Source organism: Paracoccidioides lutzii (genome assembly GCF_000150705.2).
Source record: "Paracoccidioides lutzii Pb01 unplaced genomic scaffold supercont2.4, whole genome shotgun sequence".
NCBI classification, from domain to species: Eukaryota; Fungi; Ascomycota; class Eurotiomycetes; order Onygenales; family Ajellomycetaceae; genus Paracoccidioides; species Paracoccidioides lutzii.
The window spans coordinates 826,755-841,082 of NW_015440950.1; the positions used below are offsets into that span (position 1 = coordinate 826,755).

The 14,328-nt window shown below is 45.9% G+C and overlaps 4 protein-coding genes and 1 non-coding gene across 5 annotated transcripts; 3 read left to right on the forward strand and 2 right to left on the reverse strand.

The window, feature by feature from the left end:
- Positions 1-1,543: 1,543 nt before the first annotated feature.
- Positions 1,544-5,590, reverse strand: PAAG_11418 (elongation factor 1-alpha; the record flags this gene model as incomplete). Its single annotated transcript, XM_015847071.1, has 7 exons — positions 1,544-1,633; positions 1,713-2,731; positions 2,801-2,939; positions 3,300-3,358; positions 3,443-3,509; positions 5,090-5,184; positions 5,335-5,590. 7 exons carry the CDS (start codon positions 5,588-5,590, stop codon positions 1,544-1,546), a joined length of 1,725 nt encoding a protein of 574 aa, XP_015703333.1.
- A 798-nt stretch (positions 5,591-6,388) lies between these two features.
- PAAG_02026 (hypothetical protein) lies at positions 6,389-7,164 on the forward strand (the record flags this gene model as incomplete). Its single annotated transcript, XM_002796092.1, has 3 exons — positions 6,389-6,418; positions 6,491-6,674; positions 6,800-7,164. The coding sequence occupies 3 exons, from the start codon at positions 6,389-6,391 to the stop codon at positions 7,162-7,164; spliced, it is 579 nt and encodes a 192-aa protein (XP_002796138.1).
- Positions 7,165-8,068: 904 nt separating this feature from the next.
- PAAG_02027 (hypothetical protein) lies at positions 8,069-9,262 on the reverse strand (the record flags this gene model as incomplete). Its single annotated transcript, XM_002796093.2, has 2 exons — positions 8,069-8,673; positions 8,770-9,262. 2 exons carry the CDS (start codon positions 9,260-9,262, stop codon positions 8,069-8,071), a joined length of 1,098 nt encoding a protein of 365 aa, XP_002796139.2.
- Positions 9,263-9,599: 337 nt separating this feature from the next.
- Positions 9,600-9,699, forward strand: PAAG_11419. The gene has a single exon. It is a non-coding gene; the product is annotated as a tRNA-Gly (tRNA).
- Positions 9,700-11,387: 1,688 nt separating this feature from the next.
- On the forward strand, positions 11,388-13,749 carry PAAG_02029 (purine transporter; the record flags this gene model as incomplete). Its single annotated transcript, XM_015844521.1, has 6 exons — positions 11,388-11,471; positions 11,551-11,634; positions 11,830-12,034; positions 12,121-12,324; positions 12,414-13,428; positions 13,575-13,749. The coding sequence occupies 6 exons, from the start codon at positions 11,388-11,390 to the stop codon at positions 13,747-13,749; spliced, it is 1,767 nt and encodes a 588-aa protein (XP_015701525.1).
- Between the last annotated feature and the right edge of the window lie 579 nt (positions 13,750-14,328).

Below are 14,328 nucleotides of genomic sequence, written 5' to 3' on the forward strand. Positions count from 1 at the left end.
GTCTGGAGCAGTAAGCGGAGTCGAAGGAATATATTCGGTTGTTAATTGACACTAGCTGCGGGTTCCACCAGACTTGTGAATGTTCAAAGAGAATGTCTCTTCACTTCAATATCGATATGAAAATATAATTACAATTGAAATTGGAAATGTAGATGAAGACTGTGGTTGAGGGATTGGGTGTTGCAGATTCACAAGTGAAGTTGAATTCAAAGGATGAGGATGCGTCACCCGTCTTTTAAGCAGCAGTTCTGTTAGTCCCCTTTACTGCCACGTCCGGGCCCTTATTTGCCACCCCCCATATTTCCCACGAACCTATGACGTTGCATCTTTAGTCACAAGGATGGGGCGGATGGGGCGTAAGACGGACCCAGGCTCATTCCTGTTACTAATGAGTTTTCTGGGCCGTGGGCAAAGGGTTGTCGGGTCGTCGCATTTACTAGCAGGTCACGGGTAATCCCCATGAAACGGAACGGTTGCAGCTGGATAGAAAACCTTGGATTTAGGTGCGTCATTTTATGAATAGTTCGAAACATTTTCTCTCTATTCATGGAATAATAATAAGAATACGTAAGCTGGAGTAAGAATTTATGACGATTTGATGAACTAAATCTACATTAGCTATGCCGGTTCAAATCCTCGAAAATGCAATGACAATATAACAAGAACAGAACATATCAGCGGAATACCTGGCATAGCACTAATGGTATAGCACTAATTTACTAGTAAGTTACTTGACCAGGATGTTGATACATGCTTGGTGGCAGATCTAGGAACCAGAAATTTTTAAGAGCAAGACCAACCTTCACCTAAAACATCACAGCAAAATAACGGAATAATGTATAAGCCATGCGCGGCTTCTCCCCGATTAGAATAACTATTGAACAGGAATTATGTAATTAGAGTAGGGGTATTTTTATCCTGTATTGCATTCGTGGGAAGAGATGAGTATGGAGTAGTTATGAGGACATTTGTATGTTATGGTTACTCCCTGCTGCACAATTGATTCCTACCTTACAGGCTGCTGGCGGTGGAGCAAGCATCGACACATTTCATGCACTTTCAATTACAACTCTTTTACATCCTTCTTGAAGATGATGTGTTCAGGACACAAGAATACATAGCAGAGACCAAATAAGGTAATCTTTTAAACATGAAAAAGGTCATTAATACTTTAAATTTTTGATCCGTAGTTACTCATTAGAAAAAAAAGGAAAATAACAAAGGAAATGGGTGACCCATCTAATAAAAAGAAGAAAAAAACACAGGAACCAGGCATTTTTCCTTTTAAACTAGGGGGGGACACAAAAGAACAGATGCGAGGGGAAGGGGTTAAAAGAACATGAAAGAGCATCCAACTAAGTCCCAGTCGTCACAATTTCGCCCTTTGCACATATGCTTTCATTCAGGCGATTGATGATTAGAAAAAGAAAGAAAAAAACAACGCCCTTCCCTTTGTCCCATCAGGTTACCTGGTCATGCATTGTGCCCTTACTTGCTCCAAGCATTGTCTTTTTAAGAGAGAAGAACGGTGTGGTTGTCAGGTTTATTTCTTGGTGGCCTTCTGGGCAGCCTTGGTAACCTTACCACCAGCCTTGTCAGACTTGACAACGGACTTGATGACACCGACAGCAACCTATGGAAAATAGAGTTATTAGCAAAAGAGTGGCAGAGAGTGTTGACCGGTGGAGGTTCGGAGGGAAAGTTAAACTTACAGTTCTTCTCATGTCACGGACAGCGAAACGTCCAAGAGGGGGGTACTCAGTGAAAGCCTCAACGCACATGGGCTTGGAAGGAATCATCTTGACGATAGCAGCGTCACCGGACTTGATGAACTTGGGGTTGTTCTCAACAGACTTTCCGGTTCGACGATCAATCTTCTCGAGGAGCTCAGCGAATTTGCAGGCAATGTGGGCAGTATGGCAGTCGAGGACTGGGGCATAACCAGCGCCAACCTGACCAGGGTGGTTGAGGACGATGACCTGGGCATTGAAGGAATCGCAACCCTTGGGGGGATCATTCTTGGAGTCACCGGCAACGTTACCACGGCGGACTTCCTTGACGGAAACATTCTTGACGTTGAAACCGACGTTGTCACCGGGGTTACCGGCGGTAAGCTGCTGGTGGTGCATTTCGACGGACTTGACTTCAGTGGTGACGTTGGCGGGAGCGAAGGTCACGACCATACCAGGCTTGATGACTCCAGTCTCAACACGTCCGACAGGAACAGTTCCAATACCGGAGATCTTGTAGACATCCTGGAGGGGAAGACGGAGAGGCTTATCGGTAGGACGGGTGGGGGGCTCAATGGCGTCGATGGCCTCAAGAAGGGTTTTGCCAGAGTACTTGCCCTGGGCAGTCTCCTTGGACCAGCCCTTGTACCATGGGCAGTTGGCGGAGGGCTCGATCATGTTGTCACCCTCGAAACCAGAAATGGGAACGAAAGGAACAGTCTTGGGGTTATATCCGACCTTCTTGATGAAATTGGTGACTTCCTTGATGATTTCATTGAAACGGGTCTCGGACCACTTAGTGGTATCCATCTTGTTGATGGCGACGATAAGCTGCTTCACACCTAGAGTGAAAGCGAGCAGAGCATGCTCACGGGTCTGACCATCCTTAGAGATACCAGCCTCGAACTCACCAGTACCGGCAGCAATGATGAGAATAGCGCAATCAGCCTGGGAAGTACCAGTGATCATGTTCTTGATGAAATCACGGTGGCCAGGGGCATCTTTAAATGGGGCATGTTAGAAAATAGATATATATGAAGAGGTACGAGAAGCATAATAATGAGGCTCACCAATGACAGTGACATTGTACTTGGGGGTCTCGAATTTCCAGAGAGCAATATCGATGGTGATACCACGTTCACGCTCAGCCTTCAGTTTGTCAAGAACCCATGCATACTTGAAGGATTTCTTGCCCAACTCTTCGGCTTCCTGTAATCATATAGTTAGCAAATAGGCACGGGAAACAGACAAAAAAAATTCAAAGCAATGTAAACGTTTCACAACAATTAAAAAGAGTAAAGGCATAGCAGGAGGCCAATAAGGTGGTTCGTGGGTGGTTAGGCGACCTTATAGTCCTGCCCAGAGAGGCAGTTTTCATGGGTGTTGTGCGGAGCATCCATCGCAAAAGCCCCGCTAGGACTATGCCACACAACAACCAAAATTTACCCCACCACCAAAAAAGGCTGAGTCACCGCACTAGTGAGAATCTCACCGCAACAGGAGGGGTAACAGAACAAGGGTGGAAGCAAAATGAAAGTTTTTTGCTTCTCAGTATCATAGATTTCTTACCTTCTCGAACTTCTCAATGGTACGGCTGTCAATACCACCGCACTTGTAGATCAAATGACCTATTAGAGACAAGTTATGTTAGTATGCGTTTCGACAGAAAGGTGTACCGCGAGGCTCGAGAGATTATCGAGTAGGGTGCTTACCTGTTGTGGTGGATTTGCCGGAATCGACGTGGCCGATAACGACGAGGTTAATGTGAGTCTTTTCTTCCTTACTGCAGAGCAGAAGATAGGTGTCAGTTAGTCGACTGTAGACTTGCATATAAGAGAGAAACGGGTAGATGGGAAAGATGGATGAATTTACCCCATTGTGAAGGTATTTGGATGTTTTAGTCAAAGGAGTTGGAAAGGGTTGATTTCTTGTAGTTCTTAGGAAGAGACTAGAAGAGATCAGGAGAACGCTCAGATACTACGGCCAGAAATGCGTAGAGGTGCTGATGTGAAAGTTAGTTAGATGAAAAGTGAGCGAGATATATGGTAGAGCAGGAGAGGGAAATTGCTACGAGAATTAGGCGGATGAGTGCAAGGGAAATTTGGAAGAGGGTGATAGAAGAATTTGAGAGGAGGAACAGATGCGTGTAGGGGGATAGAAATGGATGTGATGATGGAAAATGGAGGGGAAATACGTACTGAAGCAGACGGGGGAGAGAAAAGGAGAAAGAAAAAGGATTTTTGTGCGAGGAAGAGGGGTTTTTGTATGGTTTCAGTGGAAGAGCCTGGAGGCGAGTTCGCGCTAGGCGAAAACTTGCATTGCGCTAGGCCCCTTTCGGATGTCACGTGGTGTTTAAACGACAAAGATTCTGCCCTCCCCCCAACTTCCCGCTTTTCTTTCGCACGGTAACTTACTATAGTTAACTAGGTTATTTGCTTTGGTTATGCCACGAAAAAAATTCAGTCCGCTGGTATGTAATGATGTACCATAGCAAAGGCCCCTCCCCTGGCTTCCGAGTTATCTACCTTTATCCCAAGTTTATTATGTTGTTTGTTCTCTTGTCTCTTGCCTTATTTTTTCATGAAATCTCACCCCATGGCCGTTTGTTGGGGGAGCATTGGGGCGAAAACAATTGCCCACTGGCGCATCCAGGGTTTGGCATTGCGCTGGCATGAAAAATTAAGCGGTACCTCTTTTTCTTTCTCCCTCCCTACTACCATCAATCATGCTCGACTACTTCATTTACTATAATATTCCAACTACTGTTGTTTCATGGAAGGGGCTGAACTTCTAAAGCGACCTTTCATCAGCCTCTTTACATTTAACTGCATGCTCTTTCCCATGGTTCTCAGTCATCAGTGATACATGTAACCGATTAGTTATTACATTGAAGATATTTTTCCGCGGGCAGATCTTAAAATAATATTTGTTGATATCTGATACATAGTATTAGCTATAAAGTATGGCTCTCTATGTAGAAGCAATATTTATAGAAAGAAAAATAGCAATATAAAAAAAGAGAAAGACTCTATAAGAAACCCCTCCACCAGTCTGTACCCATGCTCCGATCTCAGTTCCCATGAAAAGAGAACACACTACGCTATGCGCCTGATCCATCACACAACAGAAGACCAACAGCTCCTCAAAATCGAAACAACAACTACAATGCAAGCAGCGCAATGCAGCAAACGCTGTATGTATATCTTAAATAGATAGACAACACATGTCTATCTTTAATTTTCTCTCCATCGAGCCCCGCACGTAGTACACTGTAATTGTTGCAAACTCAGTATTGAATGCTTCAATCCCCAAAAGCTAAGGCGGGGTTTGGAATGACGAGGGTAAACTGTAGTCCATACCTTTAAAAACGTGGTCATTGGCTCATCTGCACTTCGGATCTGCAACTGATAGAAAAATGCCCGGTCACCATCGCAGCCTTCAGCGGGGCATTGTGCTGTTATATCATATGACGACCAATCATCAGTATACACATGTACTCAGCAGGTATTACGGGGAATCCTAGAAGATAAATATCCCAGAGAATGATATATGCTTGCGTGGAAGGGAACCGCAGCAGAATATACTGCAGCGGTGAAAGGCTCACTTCCTATGCTATCAGCATTCTTCCACTCATCTTTTCCTCCCAGCACATCCGCAACCTCCTTCCGCTTCATTTCTGTTCGTTCGTAGTACGTCCGATCGAGAATGTACTGGTACGGGCAGGTGCGGCATTCGAATCTGTTCACGCCCAGAGGATAGCGGGAGGTGGGCTCTGCGCGGGAAATGGTGAGGGCATTGCTGCAGTTTGGGCAAACTGATATATATAGACGGTCCCGGTCAGGAAGATCGTTGCGAGTCATTAGACAAATATGGAATACACTAAAGAATGGAACGCACAGGTTAAGGGCATTTTTATATTTGCCAGGAGTTATGCCCTGTTATTTCCGGGAAAGAAATCAACGCCAGCCCAGCTACATATACATATGAGTAGATAGCAGAACCATATCTAAACCGAGCAAATCCAAAAAACGAAATCCGTGGGCCCATTACATTCTGTTGTTCATCGTCAAGAGACATCGGCCCCAGCGAGTTGAAATGTCCCGCGCGGCTATCTCGGCTATAGAAATAACTTGAACAGGCGCGACATATTTTTGAAACACACTATGTGGGAGCGGAATATCTTTGTTCCTGCGGATAGGATGGCGAAGTTGACCGGCCCTGAATTGATTTGCTATCTAAATATCTAAATAACATAACAAAAACGAATAAAAATAAAAATAAAGACTATAGCATATATGAAAAATCTCTCATTAGCTGGTCTGGGAATGCCAAGATAACACTCATTCTGGTGACTCTGGTTACTGCTGCGTGTACCGCTATCTTAGCTGATTTAGTCCATCCTAATCATTTACTGCTCCCCGCCCTGTTCTCATCCCCGCCTCTTAGTCTTCAAAGCTCAAGGCTTCAATGTAAGTGTTTTCCCCTTGTTTGTCTTGAATTGTACCCTATTCAGCTCATTGCTAATCTGATAGGAATTTGAGTCATTTCCTTCAAGTAGTTACGATTCTCACAGATTAGGCCTTCTTTGAGCTCAGACACCCCTCTCTTGATAAACACTGAGCGTGCAGCAACAAACTGATATCATACACACACGAGTCATGGCAAATAACAAAGAAGCTGATGATGAGGTATGTCAATCCTATATTGCTTTCAACATACCAAATTAATCAAGCCAACATAACCTGATTTCTGGAAACTAGGGTGCCAGTCCTGCAGAGAGAGTTTCCGCTGCCTGCCGAGAAGATAACGTAGAAGCTCTAGAGGAAGTCCTGACAGATATGGAAAACGCAAAGAAAACAAATACTGAAATTGCTGAATTCTTCAATGCCGTTACGGACCCTCTGGGAAATCATGCCCTCCATATCTGTGCGATGCATGGCAGTTGTGAGTAGTTATTTTTCTTACCCATCTTTATTATTATATCATCAACCATACTTCATATATATACCCCGTATATTCACAACAAACCTACCTAACCACCCACCCCCCCTCCGCTGCACCCTAAACAGACCACGCAGCAGACTTCCTCTTCGATATCGAATTCTTCGAATGCGACCCCAAAACCCGACTCGACAAAGAAACACCCCTCCACCTCGCTGCTCGCTACGCTAGCGATAAAAGCCGATACAATTCCACCACCGACGCCATCACGATGATAAAGATGATGTGCGAAGCGGGCTGTGACCCCCGTGTCCCGAATAAGCGCGGCGACACCCCCTCCCGCTTGCCAGATATGGTGCCCGAAGAGGTGCGCAAGGAACTAAGGCGGGCGGAATATCTGCTTAATGAGGGACTGGCGGCGCAGAATGATGCGGATGATGGCAGTGAAGGTGAAGGGGGGGAGGGTGAAAATAGTGCGAGTGATTCTGAATGAGGCATTGTGGAGGGAAGGGAAGGGGAAGTTAGCTGGGGAAGACCCCTTGGCTGGCTTCGTTCTCTATTTTAGCATATGGAAAGCGGGATGGGCGGCGTTGTGTGGAAGGATTGATTATCTGTTTACGAATTCCGTTATTGTTGTTCTTTTCTTTCCTTTTCTTTCTTTCTTTCTTTCTTTTTTCTTTTTTTGTCTTTCTCCATCTACCTTGCTTTTTTATCCTAGAACAATCACGCATTTGCGGTTACCAGAGAAAGAAGTAAACGGGAAGGAAATTGCTTTAAGCATGCGTACATCCTTTGCTGGTATCTCCGTTTATATATATTTCTCCCTTTTTCTTTTAGACTCCCCTGTATATTTTGTTGCTTTCAGCACGAGATAATCTATCTAGTTTCCCTTGTTCTTTTCCTGGATTCAATTTTCACCTCGGCCCCTTATGTTTTCTTCTTTGGTTTTCATCCCAGAACGAACCCACCCATGCATCAACACGCTCATGGAGCCCTGTCTATAGAGCTATAGTTACGCTACATATATGGAATAGAGGATTGTGTGATGAACAGGCTTGGGCACGACCCAATATCTGGATATCTTCTACCAAGTTTCGTCACCTCTTACCAATTTCTGCTTCTCCCCATCCCCTCGGCCAGTGGAAAAATCCCCTTTAGTTCACCACTCAGATTGCGCTTTGTAGTCTAACGGGGTGGCTAGAATAAAGGAAAAGAGAAATGGTGGATCACGTTAATTAAAGGATGACATACGCCCAAGATTGTATCATATAACATCAAGTCAGACTCCTAGAAGAAAAGAAAAGGGGATATAAAAACAAACATCCGTGTAGAAGAACGGTCAGAAAAAGGAAGCGAGGAAAAGAGACGTAGGATATTGAAACACAACAAACCCATCATCACCGCTCATCACCGTCATCACCATCGTCATCACCATCACCATCACCATCACCATTCTCCTCCTTCCTCTCAGAACGCACCGGCTCCCTAATCCCCAAACTTCTCTTCAACCTCCTTTCAAAAACCTCTACCTCCCCCTGCGTCTTAGCCGCACACTCATCCCCATCCCCATTTCCACTTCCATTACCAAACCCATAAACCTCCCTTATCAGCCCCGACACGCCAGCAACGCCCACCTCGACCTTGCCTCTAGGCCCAACAAGATACTCCACGACCTCCTCCCCACCATCCACCTCGCGATTTCGTACAATATAGCCGTCCTTGCACAGGCGTGCTAGCAGTCTATCCGTCCTTTCAATGGGGGTGAAATTGTCCGCATTAACGCGACGCAGGAGACGATCCAGTTTCTGCTCTCGTATTGAGCCGCCAGAGAGCATGATGGTGGATATTATGAAGGTGTAGATGGCGGTGTAGGTGCTTTCGGTGATGGAGGAAGGGGCCTTGGCTGGGGGGAGAATTGTCGGAGTGCGGAAGGCGGGTGGGAGGGTGGTTATGACGGTCCAGGTTTTTGAAGTTGTGGAGGGTCGTTCGGTGCGTTGGGCAGCTTTTTTGGGTTGGGAATAGTTAGTCAAAGAATTAAATTATTAGAAGTAAAAATGGCCAACAGGGAGAGGAGGAAAAGGGGGATATAAATACACACCTCTCCTCTGACTAATTGTCACCTTCTCCCTCAGGGGCTGCTCAACCATCTGCATGCCAAATTTCTCCCTCAACTCCATCTGCGCACCTTCAAAGACGTTTCTAAACTGTCGCGCCCCTTGCTCACCGAGCACTTTATCTCTGATATCAGTCCGCCGGATCACCTGTCGGGAATACTCGCTTGCCAGCGCAAGTCGCACGAGCTTCTTGACCATGATATCTATGGCTCTGTTGGCATGGGTAGAGAGTTCGGGGCCGGACCCGTCATCTTCTGAGGCAGCTGAGTCGGAATCAGAGGGTTGGCGCCGTTGTCGTTTTGCTTGACTGCGGTATTGTGGGGTGGAATAGGAAGAAGCGTCGGAAGAGTCATTATTATCGACTTCATCGTTACCGGGTTCTTCAACGGGCTGGGTTAAGAGGTTAATAGGATGGTTAGGTACCTTTTGTTTTGTGCGACTTGAGCTTGTTGAGGGTATTGAGAAAGGGGGGAACATCGACCTACAGCGCGACGGCGGCTGCACACCACGGGCATTTTGAGGGATTAACTTAGGGTATCTTGAAATATTTTTTGGTGGCTTTATATAGTATTGGAGAAATATTGGCTGTTTGCTCAATTAGTGTAAAAGTTACCCCGTTGTTTGAGCATTCCCGAGCATAACACGTTGACTGGCATGAGTTGTCTCGCAACTAATTAAATAGTTTAACTAACGTTTAACTAGTTAGTTAATTAATTAACTAACTAGCCCTATTTTATGACCAATGTTTTTTAGGGACTTGTACTGCTGATCTGCAGTAATGTAGTAGGACAATTTCCTTATTCCAACCAAGCAAGCATCATTGGTCTAGTGGTAGAATTCATCGTTGCCATCCACCGCTGTTTCTAGCGGCGTTCGGATTCGATGAGGCCCGTGTTCGATTCACGGATGATGCATTGGATTCATATTTTTTCTTCTCATTCCCATCCCCACCTTTTTCTTCGCCTTCTCCGTTCTTACACTCACCACTCCCTAATTTTGGGTGTTATTTTGTCGAGAACAATTGCTGTAGGTGTCTTTTTTCTAACGAATATAATTATACCAAAGTCCAGGCTCCCTATCCGGGGCCACATTGCCGGATATTGAGTTCACGTACATATGAACCTGGTTATCCTAGACAACGGTAACTAACCATGTACGTCGACATATATATATTTGTATATATCTTGATATCTCTCAGACAAGACCTCCGGGGAAACTTGCTGTGGAGGCGTTCACGGACTAAACACGATAGAGAAACGATATCAGCTACTTCGACCGGAACCTCAATATACAGATATCATCCATATGCTTTGCCAGCTGCCAGATGTGGAGTTTGGCAGGATAACAATCTGCAACATCCCCTCCGCTTGCTCAAATATAATAAAATCTTTCCATGCTTTACCCATTTAGCTAATTTCCAACCTGCGCCACAGAGAATTAGCGCATGATGAATCGAGAGTCGTTTACACTGTTCAATGCTCCGTTTAACGGAGTAGGCTGGTTCAATAAATCCCCACCTTCAAAAACAATCCACAACTCCTAGGGACCGGACACACCGACTGCCACAGTCGGGTGCAATTGGTGTGATCAAATGACCCAAGAAACATGGCTAAGCTATCATGTGTGTAAGGACGGACCCGCGTTATCGCAATGCAAATATAACTATGCAGGTCTTCTTTTGATATTCCAATAATAGCAAATTGCATTTCAGCCATTGATAATATGTTCTAGCCTCGCTGAATTTCTAGGTCATGACCTCGGCATTGGTATCTCAATCAGAGATAGGGAAATCAAGGATATCTGCACTTCTCCAAGTCAAAGATACTAACTTAAAACACCTGTGGTCATTTCCCCAAATTTCGTCTTTCACATCCCCGCATTATCGATCTCTGGCTCCTGGGTGTCCGCTCTGACCTCGCCCTGAGAGACAAGCCCATGGCTTTAACGGGACGACGGCGATCTACGTTTGATAACGGCGTTGGAGTAAGTTGCCCTCTATACAGACAGCTTTGAGTTTGATGGAAGAAACCCTAGAACCCACAAGCTTTTCACCACCCAGCCACGGCATTGGTTGAATCTGCACCCGGCATTTATCGCATTTAGCTCTCAGCTAGTTGGGCAGCAAGCCACCTAGGGATGTTTGAAGGAAACTAACCTGTTTTTTCCGGGCGGATTGCGTAAGATATTTGAAGTGAAAAGATAACTAAGCCAGGCCGTATGATAGATATCCCACACAACGGCAGAATAAACACTAACAAAATTTTTGCACGTTTTGCAAAAAAGTAATGGACGAGAGTGGGAAAAAAGCAAGGAAAAAAAAAAAAATTATTGCCAGACAGATCCCGCTCGAAATTTGTTAGTTAATATACTATGACATGGCAACCAGTGTCGATCTCTCGGAGAAAGATAATAACCAGATGCGGGGCGCTACTTAGATACCTGCAGCAGCACTCGTTTGCTTTTCCCTCCCTTCCTGTCTTTTTCGACGCGAAGTAGTCGCTTCATTCTTTTTTCCTCTCGTTCTTGTCCGTCCTCTTTCCCGGTGGACACTCTTCGAGGAGCGTGTATTTAACCCGCTTTGCCTCCGGCACTGCCGTTCACAATGAAGAATTGGCCCTCCGTCATCAACCGTGCCGTAGCAGAGAGCTTTGTCGGCCGCCGCTTCAGGTTGGAAGGGTCTGGCCATGTAAGCAAGATAGCACACGAAGAGGGGGAAATTGGAAGAGAAAAAAGGAAATGAAGTATTCAGGCTGACCATCTCCTAGCGATATGAGCGGAAAGGAACCCGTTTCCTAACTGAGGTCCGGGCGGGCCTCACCACCTTCTTTGCCATGGCCTACATTATATCTGTATGCAGCCCTCCAGTCTGGCTTTTGGGCGTATCCCCCGCTTGCTCTATCACCATTGCGGCGCTGCTGCCAAAAAAAAAGAAAAGAAAAGAAAAGAAAAGAAAAAAGAAAAGAAAGAAAGAAATAAGTTTTTTTTAAAAAAAAAAAAAAAGGAAAACGGAAATCAAATAGTGAACTAAACCTTCGCACATAAAGGTCAATTCCACCATCCTAACTGAATCCGGCGGAACCTGTGTCTGCAACGATCCCGCCAACAAATCATGCATTGGAAACACAGAATACGACCTCTGTCTGAATTCGCTCAGAAGAGATTTTATTACGGCTACTGCGGCAATGGCTGCCCTTTCGTCATTCTGCATGGGCCTGTTTGCCAATATGCCAATTGCGCTCGCTCCTGGAAGTACGCATCTCTCCTCTGTGAAAATGAAAAACCACTGCCATTTGGTTGTAGATATACTCTTGTTGACCTTGCTGCCACGCTTACAGTGGGCTTGAACGCATACTTCACGTATACCGTCGTTGGATCTCGTGGCTCTGGCCCTGTTCCTTACCGGCTTGCTCTTACTGCGGTTTTTGTCGAAGGGTTTGTCTTTGTGGGTCTGTCAGTATTTGGTATGCGCCAATGGCTTGCAAGGGCTATTCCCAGATCGATTAAGCTTGCTTCAAGCGTTGGTATTGGATTGTATCTATGTATGTTTTGGATCCCGATAATATTCTCCTCTGTCCAGTGTGCAGTTCTCCTGTAGTGACTAACGATTCTGCCCTTTTTGTTCCGCTAGCTCTCATTGGATTAACTTACAGTGCTGGTATTGGAGCCGTCACGGGTGACAAAGCCACTCCCATAACCCTTGCAGGATGTCTGGAAAGTGAAATGGTAAATGGTATCTGCCCCTCCGGAGCTAGAATGCGCAACCCAACGCTGTGGGTCGGTCTATTCTGCGGGGGTGTCCTCACCTGCTTCCTCCTGATGTACCGTGTAAAGGGGGCTATCATCGTCGGTATTCTACTTGTGTCCATCATTTCCTGGCCCCGCCCGACGAGTGTCACCTACTTCCCCCACACCCCCAAGGGAGACGATTCGTTCGACTTCTTCAAGAAAGTGGTCACCTTCCACCCCATCGAAAAGGTTCTTGTAGCTCAGGACTGGGATCTGAGGAAAGCCGGCAGCCAATTCGGTCTGGCGTTTATAACCTTCCTCTACGTCGACATCCTCGACGCAACCGGCACCCTCTACTCCATGGCACGCTACTGCGGTGCAATTGACGAGAGAACACAGGATTTTGAAGGATCTGCTGTCGCCTACATTGTCGACGCATTGAGTATTTCCATCGGCTCCCTTATGGGCTTGTCCCCCGTAACGGCCTTTATTGAGTCAGGCGCGGGTATTGCCGAGGGCGGCGCCACGGGACTCACCAGCATGGTCACGGGCATCTGTTTTTTCATCGCGATCTTTTTTGCGCCCATATTCGCCTCCATCCCGCCTTGGGCGATAGGTTGCACGCTCGTCCTGGTCGGTTCCATGATGATCAAGGTCGCATCGGAAATCAATTGGTCATATATCGGTGATGCGGTACCTGCGTTTATCACCCTGGCAGTCATGCCGTTCACGTACTCGATCGCGTATGGGCTCATTGGGGGCATCATGTCATATCTGCTGCTGAACACGGTGGCGTGGGTTATCGAGAGAGCATCAGGAGGCCGCATTGTGCCTCATAATAAGAATCTGAAAGAGCCGTGGACATGGAGGGTTTCTGGTGGGCTCCTGCCGGGGTGGGTCGTTCGGCTGTTGCGAGGGTATTTTTTCCTTTTTTCCTTTTTTCTATATTTTATTTTTCATCTCTGGTTTTGCTTTTCCTAATCTTTCCTCCCTATATGTTGCTCCTCTCTCTCCCACCATGCTCCAACGATAGACTGACCGACTCTTCTTCACACGAAAACAGGAGAAAAAATTTCTGGCAAGAAGACGCCCTGCACAGTGGTAATCCCAACCGCTCCTCAACTACCACAAGCAACGGAGCAGAAGCCGATGGATGTGCGGCGATAACTGAAAATAATAGTGGCATTTACACTGCAACGTCTGCGAGTGATAGCGGTGACTTACAAAAGGAGAAGTAGTGCGAAGCAGGCTTATATGGATTCATGGTCAGCTTGTGTACCGTTTGCCCCTTTTGGTGCAATGGTGGGGGAATTGCATATAGATGTTTAGTGGAGGGTGATGAGGTATGTTGCCAATGCGGTATGGTATTGGCTTTAGGTGCGCCCGTTTTCGCCCGCTTGCATGGAGAAATGGTAGTTACTTATGTGATATGCGGTGGAAGATATCTTGGTTTGTAATTTTTTATCCAGTTTTTGTATATTATGCTGTCCATGTACATTAGAGCCCTCTTCTTAGATAGTGTGTTATCAATTCATCCATTGTAGAATGGATGAAGGTTACCAATTGGCAAGAATAAAATTTTTGATTCCCCTCTTTTCCTTAAGGACTCTGATTTCCCCGGGAAGTACAGCATGCTGTCCATACGAACACAGACACGCGGTTTACATTATCCGCGGTCTTCACCGAGGGAGTCGACTACGCTATACGGATGCTCTCATTGCTACGAAAAAGGCAAAATCAACACTTTTCAATACATTCCGTATCTATTAATTTCATTCCATTGTCTCTGAACGTAACATCCACAGGATATCCGCTCC